Source organism: Camelus ferus, chromosome 32 (assembly GCF_009834535.1).
Source record: "Camelus ferus isolate YT-003-E chromosome 32, BCGSAC_Cfer_1.0, whole genome shotgun sequence".
Lineage (NCBI taxonomy): Eukaryota > Metazoa > Chordata > Mammalia > Artiodactyla > Camelidae > Camelus > Camelus ferus.
Window position 1 is genome coordinate 11,415,952 of NC_045727.1, and position 13,782 is coordinate 11,429,733.

The following is a 13,782-nucleotide window of genomic DNA, read 5'->3' on the forward strand; positions in this document are numbered from 1 at the left end:
TGGCCCTCTAGTCCCCAGCCCCTTGTCGAGCCTCCTAGACCAGATGGGGCTGCAGTCCCGTGGTAAGGGTGGCCTGTAGTTTGTGGAGCCTCAGCCTGTGGCCACTCTCAGAGCCTGGCCACATCCCTGTAGAAATTGGCCTTGGAGTCAATGCTAGGCTTAGTCATCCAGGCTTCCTCAGAGCATGACTCCCCACTGGGCTTCCACAGAAGAGCCAGCTTCATCTGCTGTGTGTCATCCAGGAGATACATGCTTGAAACCTCACCTGTCCCCATCCCAGAGGGAACCTCGTTCCTCTGCGACCACTGTAGGAGTACTGGGCACGGAGGGACCCTCAGCCCCCAAAGCAGCCTCTGGGGGCTGTCCCTCTGTGCAGAGGTGGGAGCAGACGCTCCAAGGCAGGCCAGGGAGTGGGGGTTCCCGCTTTGCCTGCAGCTGTGGCAGGGGAGCTATTTCTTAAGTTCAGTCTGATCAGTGAGTGAGCAGGGTGGGAGCAGGTGGGCCGGGCTTGTCGGCTGATAAGTGAGATAAGAGGTGGTGAAGGCCTGGCTCAGGGTGAGGTGAGGAAGGGACCCAGCTGGCCGGCCGGGGTGGGAGGTGGGGGTGTGTGTGAGGACTAACAGCCAGGAGGGTGGATGCAGTGGAGGTAAGGGGCTGCGTTGTTTGGTCCTGGCCCTGCCCCTGGTGGCCTCTCCCCTGCAGGGCAGCACCGTCCGGCAGTAGGTGAGATGGTGTGTGCAGGGAGCTGAGCCCTGGTCCCCAATGTAGGAGCCATCATGGTGAAGACCTGAGGCAGAGGGGTGGCTGGCCAGCCAGCTGCTGGGAAGGACTGCTCTCCAGTCTGTGAGAAGGCCCAGAGAAGGCCAAGGCGACCCAAACCTGTCTTCTCTCCCTGCCCCCAGTCCCATCTGGGCTAGTAGGCTCTTGTTCCTACCCTGCCAGGCTCCTTGGGCCTGGGTTCCACCAAGAGGCACCATTCATTGCCCAGAGGGCAGTGGCCTGAGCACTGGGGCCAAGCACCCTCCCCAACAGGCGTCCTGCAGAGCCTCAGCTGCCGGTAGCCTGACACCAAGTCAGGCCTGACCGTTCAGGCTGATGGGGGGGTCCCTTGGCAGAAGGTGGGGTGCTGGGTCCGTGTACCAGCTTGTGAAGTCCATCAGGGTAAGGCGTCCCTGTCTGTGCCCTCCTTGGGCAGTATGAGGCCCCACTCTCTGTCAGCTCTGCTTGGCGAGACATCCATTCCAGAAACACACCCCACAGCCAGATGATCAAAGCCGGCTGCCAGGGCTGCCCGGCGCTGCAGGATCAATGTCTGCGGGAGCTGCTGCTCGCTGCTGCTCTACCAGTGCAGCCGGGAGGGAGGGGACTGCCTCCCTTCCCCATGGGCGCTGAGAGCTGCCCACACACTCACTTCCAACCTACTTCTTGCTTCCCCAGAACCTCCAGTGGGCCCGCGACGTGTTGCTAGGCAGCAGTATCCCGTGGCAACAGCTGCAGCACATGCCGGCACAGGGGCTCTTCTGCGAGAGGAACAAGACCAATTTCTTCAACGTGAGTACTTTGCCTTGTTGATTTCTGAGGCTGCTGGCTGCCGCTGCTGCTCACGGAAGGCGTGGGAACGGACCCCGGGGTGGGTGTTCCCCGGACCGCGGGACTGCGGCATCCTCAGAGGGCAGGCGAGGCCAGACGCAAGAGTGGGGCCCCGCTTGCCAAGCGACTTCTGGCAAGTCGCTGCCCCCTCCCGGCACCGGTTTGCCTATCTGGGGAGAGGCACCAACGAGCTCGGGGGTTCTCTGGGGCCGCGGCAGGCAGTGGTGGGTGGGACTCCAGGCCCATTCCCTGCTTCCCCGCAGCAGCTCCACGTGTCCCCATGTGGTCTCGGGCACCTGGGGACTCTGACTGAAGCTGGTCTACTGCTGAGAAGACAAGTGTGGCCAGGGCTGGCCTTTCATTGCTCTTCCAGTTCTGTGCTCCATGCGGGGTAGAGACCCACCCCTTGGGCCGGCATGGCCCATCCATGAGGTGCCCAAGGGCCCACATCTGCCCCCTGGCCACCCCGCCCGGGCCCAGGCCTCCCTCCTTTGCTTAGCCCTGCACAGAAACAGCTGGCCCTTCACTCTGCTGTACGTACCTTTAGGTCCTCGCCTGTCCTCACCTGTCCTCAGCTGGGCGGCTTCAGCTTCTCACACAGACCCTCTGTGCTGTGGTTTCTTCTGAGTTTTCCTTGGTTCCCATTATGTGGAGGGACACCAAAGGGTGGAATTGGCCTGGACAGGAGCCAAGAGGGCAGGTCTTCGGTCTGCCGAGGGTGTGGCAGAGGCTGGTTCTGGAGCCATATGGGCAGAAGAAGGCCCCCTGTGAGCCAGCCAGGTGATGGGGTGTCTGAGTCCTTGGTTCTTCTCTCCCAGGCTTGACCTCCTGGGGGCTGGGCTGGGGCTTCAGAGTCTGGGAGCCCAGCCCCTGCACCTGCCAGCCCTCTCCTGGTGGGTATTTTATAGACAAGCGATGGGTGTGATCTGTAATCAGTTTACTCGGTAGCAAGGGGCTTTCAGTGAAGAAAGCTGCCTCCCACCCAGATGCCCAGACCACAGCCACTGTCCCTCATCTGGCGGGTGTCCGTCCAGGGGTGTGTGCCCACTTATGAGCCAGTGCACAGAGAGCAAGGTACACATGCTCTTGCCTCTGGGTTCTTTTCACTTGGGAGTGTACCTTGGAGGGTGTATTTGAACTTGCTGTTCTTTTTAATTGCTGCCTAGTCCTCCCAGCACACAGATATCCCAGGTTACCTGCCCACCCCTGTCAGTGGTCGTTTTCATTGCTTCCAGTCTCTTGTTACTTGAAGACAGTGCTTGGTGGGTAAAACTTTTCACATGTGTGGGAGTCCACTCCTAGAATAAGCTCCAAGGAACAATCCCTGGGTCACAGGATCTGTGGTGGATTGAAGTTCTAGCCCCATCCCACCAAAGACTCATAAGCACTGTCTGTCGTGGAACCGTCTCGTATCTGCTCTCAGTGGGTGAAAACGCTGCTGTGTTCTATTTATCATGAGTGGGACTGACTGTGGTGTCATGTAAGCGGTTGTCTTTTTTTCTGTGCATTTTCTTTTCACTCGTTTCCTATCAGGTTAGTGGTCCTTTTCTTACTGATTTATAAGAACTCTTTACTTGTTAACGAAAGAGGCACATCTTCAGCGTTTGGCAGATCTTTTCTTCTGCAATTGCAGAACCCAAGCAAGAGCCTGGCGAGTGGCTCAGTTCCCTGAGCTCCTGCTCACCCTCCTTTATGTGGGCTCCCTTCACCTGCCTGGAGGGTAGTTGTAGGGGTTCAGTTAGGTAATGCAAGGGGGTGCCCCTAACTCGTGAGCCGGCACAGGGTAGGTGCTCAAGAAGACAGTTTCTCTCCCTCTCCCGGGCGAGGTGCTTGGCCCTTACAAGCTGTGCAGTGATGCTGGAAGGAGGGACCCAACCTGCCTTTCTTCCTCATGGAGAGGCACTCAGCCTCCTAACGACAGAGTTAGGACATCCCAGCTGGCATCCACGTGCTCCAGGGCACTCCCCCACTGGGCATGCTCCCTGTAGCTCCTCCTTTAGTTTCCAGAGCCTTCCAGAAAATGAGTCTGGCAGAAGGGCAGTCAGTCTGTGCCTGTGGGAGAGACACAGGCCAACACATGGGCAGCGCTCCCCACTGCCAGAAGCCCCTGAAGGTGCTGACCACCCACTGCTGAACGGGATGCTCTGGGTGGTTTTGCCTCCTCCAGGTCAGCTTTTGCTCCTCTGCTTCCCAGCGAACAGTTAACCTCTGGGCAGAGGCCAGACAGAGGCTCACACCCTCTTTTATGCCATTCCCTGAGGGATGAAGGCCCTTGCTGGGCTGCCCCCGCTCTGTCCTGCAGGTGGCCCCTCAGGGTGGACATGGCTTCCAGCCATGGCTCGAGTCCCGTGCACCGCAAGTGCTGGCCCTGCTTGCTCTTAGCAGGTCTTAGCAGGCCCATCTGTGGAGGAGCGTTTAGGGCAGCCCTTGGCTGACTCTGGTGACGGGCCAGGTCTGGCCGCTGGGCTGTAGGGCAGGTGAGCAGGCTAGCTCTCCTCCCTTCCTGTGTGCACTGGGGGTTATGCCAGGGCGGGGACAGAGGCCAGGGCAACCCTTGGGAAGAGGGCAGGGAGGGTGAGGGAGGGCCATCGACACCATGACCTGCCGTCCCTCTGAGCTACCACCGTCCCGGGTGGCCCCCTTCATCATCCGGCCTCAGCTGGGAGACCTGCTGGTTACTTTTTAATGGCAATTTCTGAAAATTGTGTGATCCGCATAGGACCACGTCATCTCTACAGACAGTTCAGAGGCACGGCAGAGCCCACCCCCGGTCTCCCACCCCAGGCACCTTGCCCTGCATAGAGGTACCTCTGTGAGTGGCTGGCTGCTCTCTTTTTCAAGGTGTATGTGTACAAAGTCAGACAGTTTTGCTGTGCAGCGTTTAAAAATACATGGGTGTACGTGTATCGGGGCGGGGCTACGTTTTGGCAACTTGAGCTTTTTCTCCAATGCTAAGTCTTGGAGACATTTCCTGTGAGAGGTGCAGACCGCGGCCCTTTGCAGCTGCCCGGTGCTGCGTGGTGTGCGGTCTGGGGTCTGCGGGCGGGCACTCCCACGCATCTGTGCTGTATGTCTGGGGATCGTCCCCCTGACAGTGGTCTCCAGGGGTGTCCTCTGGTCCGCCAGTGCTGGCTGCTGTGGGTCCTGCTGCGGGACACTTGCCAGCTTGCGGTGGAGCCCTGCGTGCTCGTCCCTCCCCTCAGGCCTCTGTAGGATGCTGCGGGGCAGAGGGAGAGACGAGGACCCTCAAGGAGTCTGGTGGGCTGTGGGTGCTGCTCAGCCGATGGGGTAGGGCAGAGGGAGGCAGGGGCTAGAGTAGCCTTGGGGGCACCTCAGGGCTGCTCCATGCCTGAGGCAGTGCTGTCCAAGCCTTTGCAGGGAGCATGAGGGGCCAGGCAGAGGGTTGAATGCAGAAGGGGGTGGTGGCCTGGGCCCCGCAGTAGAGACGTGGCACATAGCGGCCCAGCTGTGCTGCTGGACGCGCGTCTGAGGGAGAGGAATGAACTTGGCGCATCTCCAGCCCCGCCGTCCACAACTCGACTAAGGGAACGGCTCCCACCCACCCCTTCATCTGCTGTGGAAACCCCGTCTGTGGGCTGTGTGCCAAGCAGGCTGGATCCTGGGCCGGGCTCGTGACCAGGGCAGGACACAGCCCCGGCTGAAGGCCCCATCACCCCGCCCTCTCCCAACAGGCAGAGCAGTCTGGCCTTTGCCAGAACAAAGTTGGAGTTGTTGGACATCGCTGGTTGAGGTCTTGTGGCCCTCCCTGCCCTGGCCAGCCTGGCCTGGGCCCTGGAGAGCTACAGGCAGTTGGCATGTGGCCGCGTGACTCAGAGGTTGCTCCTCAGGACGACAGTGCAGGGAGCGGGGAGCCCAGGGCGGGCACGAGGCCTGGGTGGGAGGCAGTGAAGCGGAGTTGGGGCTCCCTGGGCAGAGGAGGCCTGCAAAGCAGGCGCTGAGGTCACCACAGAGGCCAGGGGCTCATCTCCATATGCCTGGAAGCTTCACGGCTTCCTGTGCGGGTGTGTGCACCTCCGGGGCCCGTGGAGGCTGGAACAGGGCCGATGTCTGGCGAGCTTCTCTCCCCTTTGTAGTTGATTCAGAAACAGTTCCTGGGGGTGGAGAATAGTTCAAGTGGTAGAACGCCTGCTTAGCATGCACGAGGTCCTGGGTTCAATCCCTAGTACCTCCATCAAAAAAACATTTTCTAATTGTTCCCACAGTAACCAAGCCAGAGGTGGCCCTGCCTCCCTCCCCAAAATGTTCACTGATTTTAGCAGGCAGGGCTTTTTTCTTGTTTCAACCCAGTTTCCAGCCACCGTGAAGGGAGTACAGGCCCAGCCAGCACTGTGCCTGCTTCCCCGGCTGTGCGGGCAGGCAGCGGCCACGGCCTGAGTTTGAGCTTGCAGTGGGTCTGGTGGAGCTGGGTAGATGGGGAAGGAGTGTGGGGACGTGGGAACGAGGCAGGTCTGTTGAAGCCACGGGTAAGTCCCTCCATGCTCCGGCCTCCCTCAGTGCCTTCCTCAGCCTTTTAAAACATGCTGCTTGGGCGTCCCTTCTGGGGTCCCCTCCCAGGCTCTTCCATGCACAGCATCACTGCACAGTCCAGCCTTCCCAAGCTCACACCGGCTTCTTTAGGCCCTCCAGCCCTGCCCTAGGCTGCCTCCTCTGGCAGGTGTCAGCCTGCCTGCCTCACTGTTGCAGTCACTTTTGCACACGTGCTCTTTGAGACCGCCAGGCCTGAATAAACCACCTCCCTCCACAGGAGTGACCAGAGGTCCCGTGAGCAGGAGGCTGAGAAGGTGGAGGAGGTGACATGGGAGGTGCCTGCACCACAGAGCAGGGCTGGGCTTCTGAGCAGAGGAGGCAGCAGGAGCCCTGTGGGGGCCAGTGGGGGCTGCGGGCACACAGAGGCAGCTGCTGGACACCGCTGGGCCCTGCCTGGAATGTAGGCTTTCTCACAGGGCAGAGGGGCTGGGGTGGAGGATGGGCGGGAGGGGCCAGCCGACCTGCCATGCCTCCGGGCACCGCTGCACACACCGCTCTTGACTTCTGTGGATACCATCTATGCTGCGTTATAGATGAGGAAACCGAGACTTAGCCACATGGCAAGTGGGTGCCTGAGCTGGGACCCAGGCGGGGCTGGAAGGACGGGGAGTGTGTGGGCACAGGCAGAGGTGGGCCGGGGAGCCTGGCCTGCAGCTCAGCCCTGCTCTGGCACACCAGGCCCACCATCCCATGCGCCTGCCCCGCGTGCGGACCTGCGTCTGTGCTCGAGTGGGGCGCCAGTATGCCCCAGAGGCCCACGGCCCCTCAGCCCACCATTTCCCCAAGAGAGGCTCAGCTCCACGCGCTGACGTTGACTGACGCCGGGAAGAAATTGTCTGGGATTTGTTGTCACCTACAGCTGCCCCATCCGGGCCTCTCTTCCCAGCCTCGCCCTCGATGGAGGAGACTGTGGCGGGTTACTGCCCTGACGTCAGGTTAAAGGAAGCCCAGTTGCGATGGTGGGAATTAGAGAGCAAGAAAGAAGGGGAAAGTTTAAATTGGGGAAAAACGAGCTCCTGGGCTTGGCTGCTTAGTAGTAGGAATTGCTGCCTTGGTGCTATTTTTAGCGTTGTTGAGATGATCTCTGGGCCGGTTGCAAAAGCAGAGTAAACAAAAGAATCACTTCAAGTTCTCTGGGGGAAAAAGGCCCAGTTTTTAAGTCTTTAAAAGGTTAGCAAACTTGTGGCTTCTTTGCTTAGCTCTGACTCTCCTTCCTTCCTGTGTCCTGGGCCCTGCAAGCTTCGTGGGACTTCTCAGCTTCCGGCCTACTGGGCCTAGAGCAGGTGTGAAGGCCATTCTGTCCCCAGCCAGGCCCCTCTGTCTTTGGGGACCAGGCAGGGACAAGGTCATGGGATGCCCAGGCCTCTGGCCTGACAGGACCACAGCAGTCTTAAACCCCTGCCCAGGCCAAGCTCCCCTGTTCAGAGCTAGCATTCACAGATAGAACGTGACATAAGCAGCCTCTCGACGTCCTCCCCACATGCATCTGGCCTGGCCCACGGAGGCAGCTCTGTGTCCTGGGGTGGCCCCATGGAGGCTGTGCTGGGATGCTCGGGCAGAGGAAGGCAGTGTACATCAGCCCTTAGCACTTGCCACCCCGCTGTGCCGGTCCTTGCCAGGTGACCTGCATAGCAGGACTAGCCCTGGCCCACATCCTGCAGGCGCCTCCACGCCAGTTTCTGGCCAGCCCAGAGGACTGCACTGTCTGCATCCGTGTCCAGAACAGCCCCAGTCCAGAGCTTGCTGTGTAACTTTCCTGAGAGGAGGATGTTTCCAGTGTCGCCTTCTTTGCTCAAAGGCTTGTTCCTGGAGTAGGCGACCCTGCTGCATCTTTCTGAGGCATGTGAGCGGCTCAGCCTGGGTGGAGCTCCGACCTCTATCCCTGGAGGGGCAGCACCTGATGCTGAGGGCAGCAGGGGCTGCACTTCCGGGAGGAGGTGTGGGGCCCTCATGAGCCTTTGGGCAGTGGAGCAGGGCAGGCCCAGACCAGGGATGGCTGGGAGCGTGGGGGGAGGGCTACAGGAGGCCTGTGTCAGCTGAGGCTGCAGGACCGGCCGGGCAGGGGCTGCGGGGGCCCATCCCAGGGCCGAGAGGAAGAGGGGCTCCAGAGACCTCTGTGCCGGGTCTCTGCTTTGTCCTCAGAGCACTGGGGCTCCCTCCCCACGCAGGCCCTCCCCGTGGCTCTGGCCTGTGGGAGGGTGGTGGACGTGGCCTGGCTCCTAAGCTGAGGTGGGAAAGAATGTCAGTGAGTGGGCCTCTGCCGAGTGGATGGAGGTCCCCCCGCTGGCTTCCCTGGGGCGCAGAGGATCTCGGGGGTGGCAGACGCCTCCCCGACGCTCCCATTTCCTCCTCCCCACGGCCCTGTATTCCCACCTCATGATGAGCGATGAGCGAGCAGAGGCCAGCATTACGCAGCCTGTGAGGATCAGAGCTGGAGTGCCTCTCCGAGCCCCCTGCCCACCACCTGCCCACACCCACACTGCGCCCAGCCTGGCAGTATTGGAGGCTAGGGCCCACCCCGCATGGCCATGGTGCCTGGTGTCTTCCTGTTTGCCTGGCCTCGATGAGCTGGCCACATCCAAGCTTGGCAGGGGAGAGAGAAGGGCGTCACGTTACAGTGTTTCGAGGTGAGGCCTTGAGCCACCAAGCCCTGAGCCACCAAGCCAGGGAGTGGTAGGCTGGGGGCTGAGCCAGAGCTCTCTGCTTCCTGCTAGGATGCCCTGGAGGCCTGGTGCCTCTGGCTGAGCCAGGGTGCCGGGTCCCCACACAGACGCAGTCTCATTGTCTGTGAGGTGGGGATGTGAGTGCCCAGCACCTGGCACTCGAGGGCCCTCTGATCCCAACTGTGTCGAGGTGGCCACGAGCCACACACCTGAGGCCCAGGAAGCAGCCTGGTGTTCAGGACATGGCCCAGACGCGACCACTGCGCTTGCTCCAGTTCGGGAGTGTCTCACACGGCCAGGCTGCCTGGGGTTGCTTGTCGGGGGGGAGGGTGGTTCTCGTGAGCCCGGGGCCACCTGAGGTTCTCTGGGGCCCTGAGTGCCCTCGAGCCCCAGGGTTGAAGGTCACACTCTGGCCCGAGGGCTCCCTTCCTTTGCTGTGCATAATAGCAGGGTTGCCCTGTGTGGGGCTTTGCTCCAGGGCCCTCTGTATGTGTGGCTGGGGCTTGTGGACAGCAGGAGGCCCGGAGCGTGGCAGGACTCGGGGCCACAGCCTGGGGTCCACGTTGGGCTGACCTGCAGATCCTTTGGGGACCTGCTCTGGGCCTGGTGACCCTGCCCTGCTGTTGACTTCCTGGTCCTTGCCCCTTCTGACCTCAGTTTCCCCATCTCCAAGGGTGGGACAGCTGGATGAGGTCAGTGGTTTTCCAGCCCTTTTTCCAAAGAACCGTTTCTCACACACCCACCAGCAAACACGAACGGGCAGCCGCTCAGCAGAGACAGGAAGGGTGGGCCCACCTGCCCAGCCACATACCCCACCGCCAGCTCCCTGGAAGGAGGGGCAGGAGCCCAGGGAGGCTGTGGGTTCTCTGCACTGCCACCGCTCTGCTGACCCAGACAAGGCTTCCCAGGCTCAGAGACCAGGCCATCTTTCTAGGGTGGCTTCAAACTGGAAATTTTTCTCTTTTCTTTCCACATTTCCTATTTGGAAAGTTTGACAAGTTGCTCCTGAGAGAGCGGCATTGGGTTTGAAATCCAAACCAGAGCTGCGGGCTCCAGGAGCCCCTGCCTGGTTTCCATGGTGACAGGCTGTGGCCCCTGAGCGCCAGGGGAGGGCGGAGCAAGGACTCCCTCGCAGGCGCAGGCCCAGGCCCAGGCCTCACACACGTGGGCCGCCCACAGCTTTGCTCTGCTTTCCCGCCAGCCTGGGCCCTGCGCCATGCTTGTCCCTCCTAAACCCTAGCTGATGGCTCTGGGTAAGCTGGTCAGTGTTGGTAACATTCAGTTTCTTCTGCAAAGTGGGACTGACCAGACCTACTTCAGGGGGTTTTATCGAGGATCGGGGAAGACCATTACTGCTGTGTGCCCCGGGCCATTGTATGAGAGGGTCAGGACCCTTGCAGGAGGACGAGGGAGCGGGGCGGGGGAGTTTGTGGATGAGAGCACAAGGGTGATGAGGGTCACTGGGGAGGAGGTGAGGTGGATAAGGGCCAACTGGGAAGGCCCTTGAAGGACATGCAGTAGTTTAGTTGATTAAAAACATAAATTTGGGAAAGCTGACCTCTAAATGTGTGTAAGAAGTCTAAAATTAGGATGTGCCAGGGCACGTGGACCTTTCCCAGCGACCTCAGACTATCATCAGCTGTGGCACAGACTCCCAGACCCTGTCCCCTACATGGGGACATTGACAGATTTGCTCAGAAAGTACGAGCGAGGGTCAGCTCTGGGCTGTGGGGGAGGCCTCCCCGGCCCCCTTGGCTCAGCACTGGGCTTTATTTCCAGAGAGGAACCCACTTGGTAGCCCTCAGAGGAGGGCTGGGGAGCCCCAGGCTCCAGGCCATGCTCAGCTCAGACCCAGGCCCTTCCCAGTGGCACAGTGAGCCCTTAGAGGGAGGGCCCTGAACCTGCAGGATCCCTCTCCCCAGCTTCACCTCCTCGTCAGGCTGGGTGTGAGCAGCACCCCGGCACCCTGGGTGAGTCTCTGGGTGCTAATGGTGCAAGAGAGGAGTGTTGACCAGCCGCAGCAGGAGGAAGGAGGTAGGTGATCAGGAACACTCCTAGTGACCTGGACTGACCTTGGGGTTGGCAAGGCTATTGGATAGACAGGGGCAAAGGTGTTCCAGGAGGGAGGAGCACAGGAGAACAGTGGGGTGTGTGGGTCAGCACTGGGCTGGATGCAGGCAGCCCTGGATCCTGGAGAGGGCAGATCATGCCATCCATAGGGCCACCTGCATCCACAGTCAGCAGGCTGCCTCTGTCCTGCCTAGGTGGGACCACCGCAGGGTTCCAGGGCAGAGTGCTGTGGTGAGGGTTGTGCAGCTTGGAGGGTGGACCTGAAGAAGGTGCCTGGAGAGATTCCGGAGTGCACAGGTGGACTGAGAAGAGCCAGAGGGGCATGTGGGGGAGGGTGAGTTCTGGCCACGGGGTGACCAGACACACGGTGCAGTGTGGGCTGCGTGCAAACTTAGGCCTTTGGAAGTTCCGCTGCCGGCCAGCAGGAGTGTCCCACAGGTGTGGTGAGCTCTGAATGGTGGCCCCCCTCCTAGGGGCAGTCTTTGTCCTGTTCCCACAGTACAGTGGGAGGCCCCGGGGCCTTAGCAGATGCTGCATGAAGGCTCTAGAGGAGGGAAGGGTGCTGTGCTGGGGTTGTGGCTTCTGGTCACACCAGAATCTGTTCTTCTGGTTTGGGGGCACCTCTGCAGATTAGGCGCTCAGCCCTGCTCTGCAGGACGAGCCTGGACAAGTTCGTTCCCCTTATGATCTACATGAGGTTTGAAGGGTCTGGAGGAGGCGGTGGGCGTGAGCCGCGGCGGGTGTGAGCCACCTCGGGACCCGAAGGCCCGTGCAGGTGCCGGCTTCTGGGATGTCGGCTCTCTTTTGTGATCAGTGCCTGGTCACTGCTGCCGCTTCAGCTCGGCCCCTCCCTGCACGAGGATCCTGTGCAGGTCATCCAGGTAAGACATCTGGCACAGGCCAAGGCCACTGCCCCACTTGTGGCCTCAGCCTTGCCCCACGCACTCAGCAGCCCTCTTGGAGGCCCAGACAGGCCGTTCGTTGGGGACCAGGGGTCAGACGATGGACGGGCTGTCCTAGTTTTCTCAGCGTGCACGTCAGACACGGCTTTTCTAGGATGCGGGCTCCCCTCCTGAGATGAAACGGTAGCAGCTCAGCAGCCCTCCAAAGCGTGGGCTATTCTAGAAGCCTGGGCAGCGGCTCTCACTTCCACCCTGACATGGGACGGACTCGTAGGAGCCAGGGTTATCATCCTCTTGCTCCAAGGAGGCTCTCTGGGCACTAAAGGGTGTGCTCCTGTTCCTGGCCACACCCTGAGTCCCAGATCAGCCCGAGGCCTCAGAGTCTGCTGGCTTCTCTCCACCGTGCCCCTTCCCCAGGCCCATGCAATCCCTCTTTACACGGAGGCTGCATAGAGCAGCCCCACTGCACACACTGAGCCCTTGCCCGCCCTCCACATGGGCCCACTGGCCAACCCTGATTGCCCAGGCCCCTCACCCGTTTCCCCTCTGTTCCCCGCTCCCCTGATATGGGGAGCTCGCTGTCCATCAGCATGCACCCTAGACACTGGCCACTTCTTCCCCCACCTCACCCTCGTTTCTCTCCCTCAGTGGCCAGCTCTGCTTCTGAGCCCTGAGCTGTGCTGGAAGTGCGAGTGAGCCAGGCCGATTCGGGCCACAGCCGTGTCAGTGTCTGCCCATTGGCATCCGCGACCAAGACCCCGGCTCCGCCTCGTGGTACTGGGGCCAAGGCAGGCCCTCTGGCTCAGGCCCTGGTGGGGATGCGTGCACACCAGGGGCTCATGTGCTCGTCCCCATGGAGCTGAGCGTGGCATGGGCACAGCTGTTGCAGCAGACGTGGCCCCAGACCCAGGGATGGGGTCCTGGCACTCAGCCTTCTGTGTTTCCCTGGGCAGGTCATTTCCCTGTTCCCTGCCCGTGTCCTCGCTCGTGGGTCAGATAGGCAGAGCAGCTGGACTCAGTGACGTCAGAGACACTTTGCAGCTTCAGAGCCCAGGCAAGGCTCCAGGGAGAACGTAGCGGGCCTGTGGCTGGGTCTGTGCACCAGAAGGAAGCTGGGTGGCGTGGGACTGAGGCCCAGCCATCTCTGACTGGCATGCTCTCGGCAGAGAGGTTGTCCGGGCACGTGGCACACAGAGCCAGTGTCCACAGCAGGGAAGCCTGTGCCTCCAGACCAGCTGGCAACTTCAACCTCCAAGAATTTGGACTGTTGACTCCAAAAAGCATCCTTGCTACCTGAAAGGCAGCACTGGACCCAGCCTGGGGAAGACTGGGGTTAGAATGGGGATGGAGGGTGCTGGGGTAACTGCCGGCAGGAGGAACCAGGAGCAACCTGCAGGTCTGCGTGGGCTCAGGTCTTGAGAAGAGGTGGCCGCGAGGGCCACGTGGTTCCCCCACCCCGCCCCCCAGCATCTCAGCGGGTAGCACCTTGGGCAGCAGCCACCTCTGGGTCAGGGCCTTGGCTTTGCAGGACTGGGAGCCCACTTCGCCGGGGATGCGGGCCTGTGGCAGGCTCACCCTCACCAGCGCGTGAGCCAAAGACCAGGTGCATGTTTCCAAGGAGGGCTGTGGCTGCTCAGGGAGCTGTGCTGCCAACCAGTGTGAGCTGCCCCAAGCTGTCTGCTAGCCGCCCCGGGCACGGGCTTGGAGTATTGCACACGTTCGTCCATCAGGCTGGCTTCCTCTCCCAGGTCCACCACGTGCCTCTTGGCCTTGGAGTCTTCCTTCCCCTCATGAACGTATATGAGCCTCTTCCTCAAGGCCACTGTTTGTCTTCTGTTGCCCCTCACTTGACACCAATATCTCAAGATAGTCTGGACTTAGCCTCCGGCCCCCTCCTCCTCACCCCCACTGCCCCTGCCAGGAGTGCCCACACAGACAAGGCCATGGCTGTCTGGCCTCACCTTCTCTGGCTCCATCTGGCTTCGGCAACTGTCCCTGGGCCCCCAGAT

At 61.0% G+C, this 13,782-nt stretch overlaps 1 protein-coding gene across 3 annotated transcripts in view; it reads left to right on the plus strand.

The window, feature by feature from the left end:
• CABIN1 (calcineurin binding protein 1) overlaps positions 1-13,782 on the plus strand; it is a 92,767-nt gene that overhangs the window by 59,944 nt on the left and 19,041 nt on the right. For all 3 annotated transcript variants that reach the window (XM_032471419.1, XM_032471418.1, XM_032471420.1), the window contains exon 29: positions 1,438-1,551. In XM_032471419.1, the coding sequence (XP_032327310.1) occupies positions 1,438-1,551 (114 nt within the window). The remainder of the gene's footprint in view (positions 1-1,437; positions 1,552-13,782) is intronic.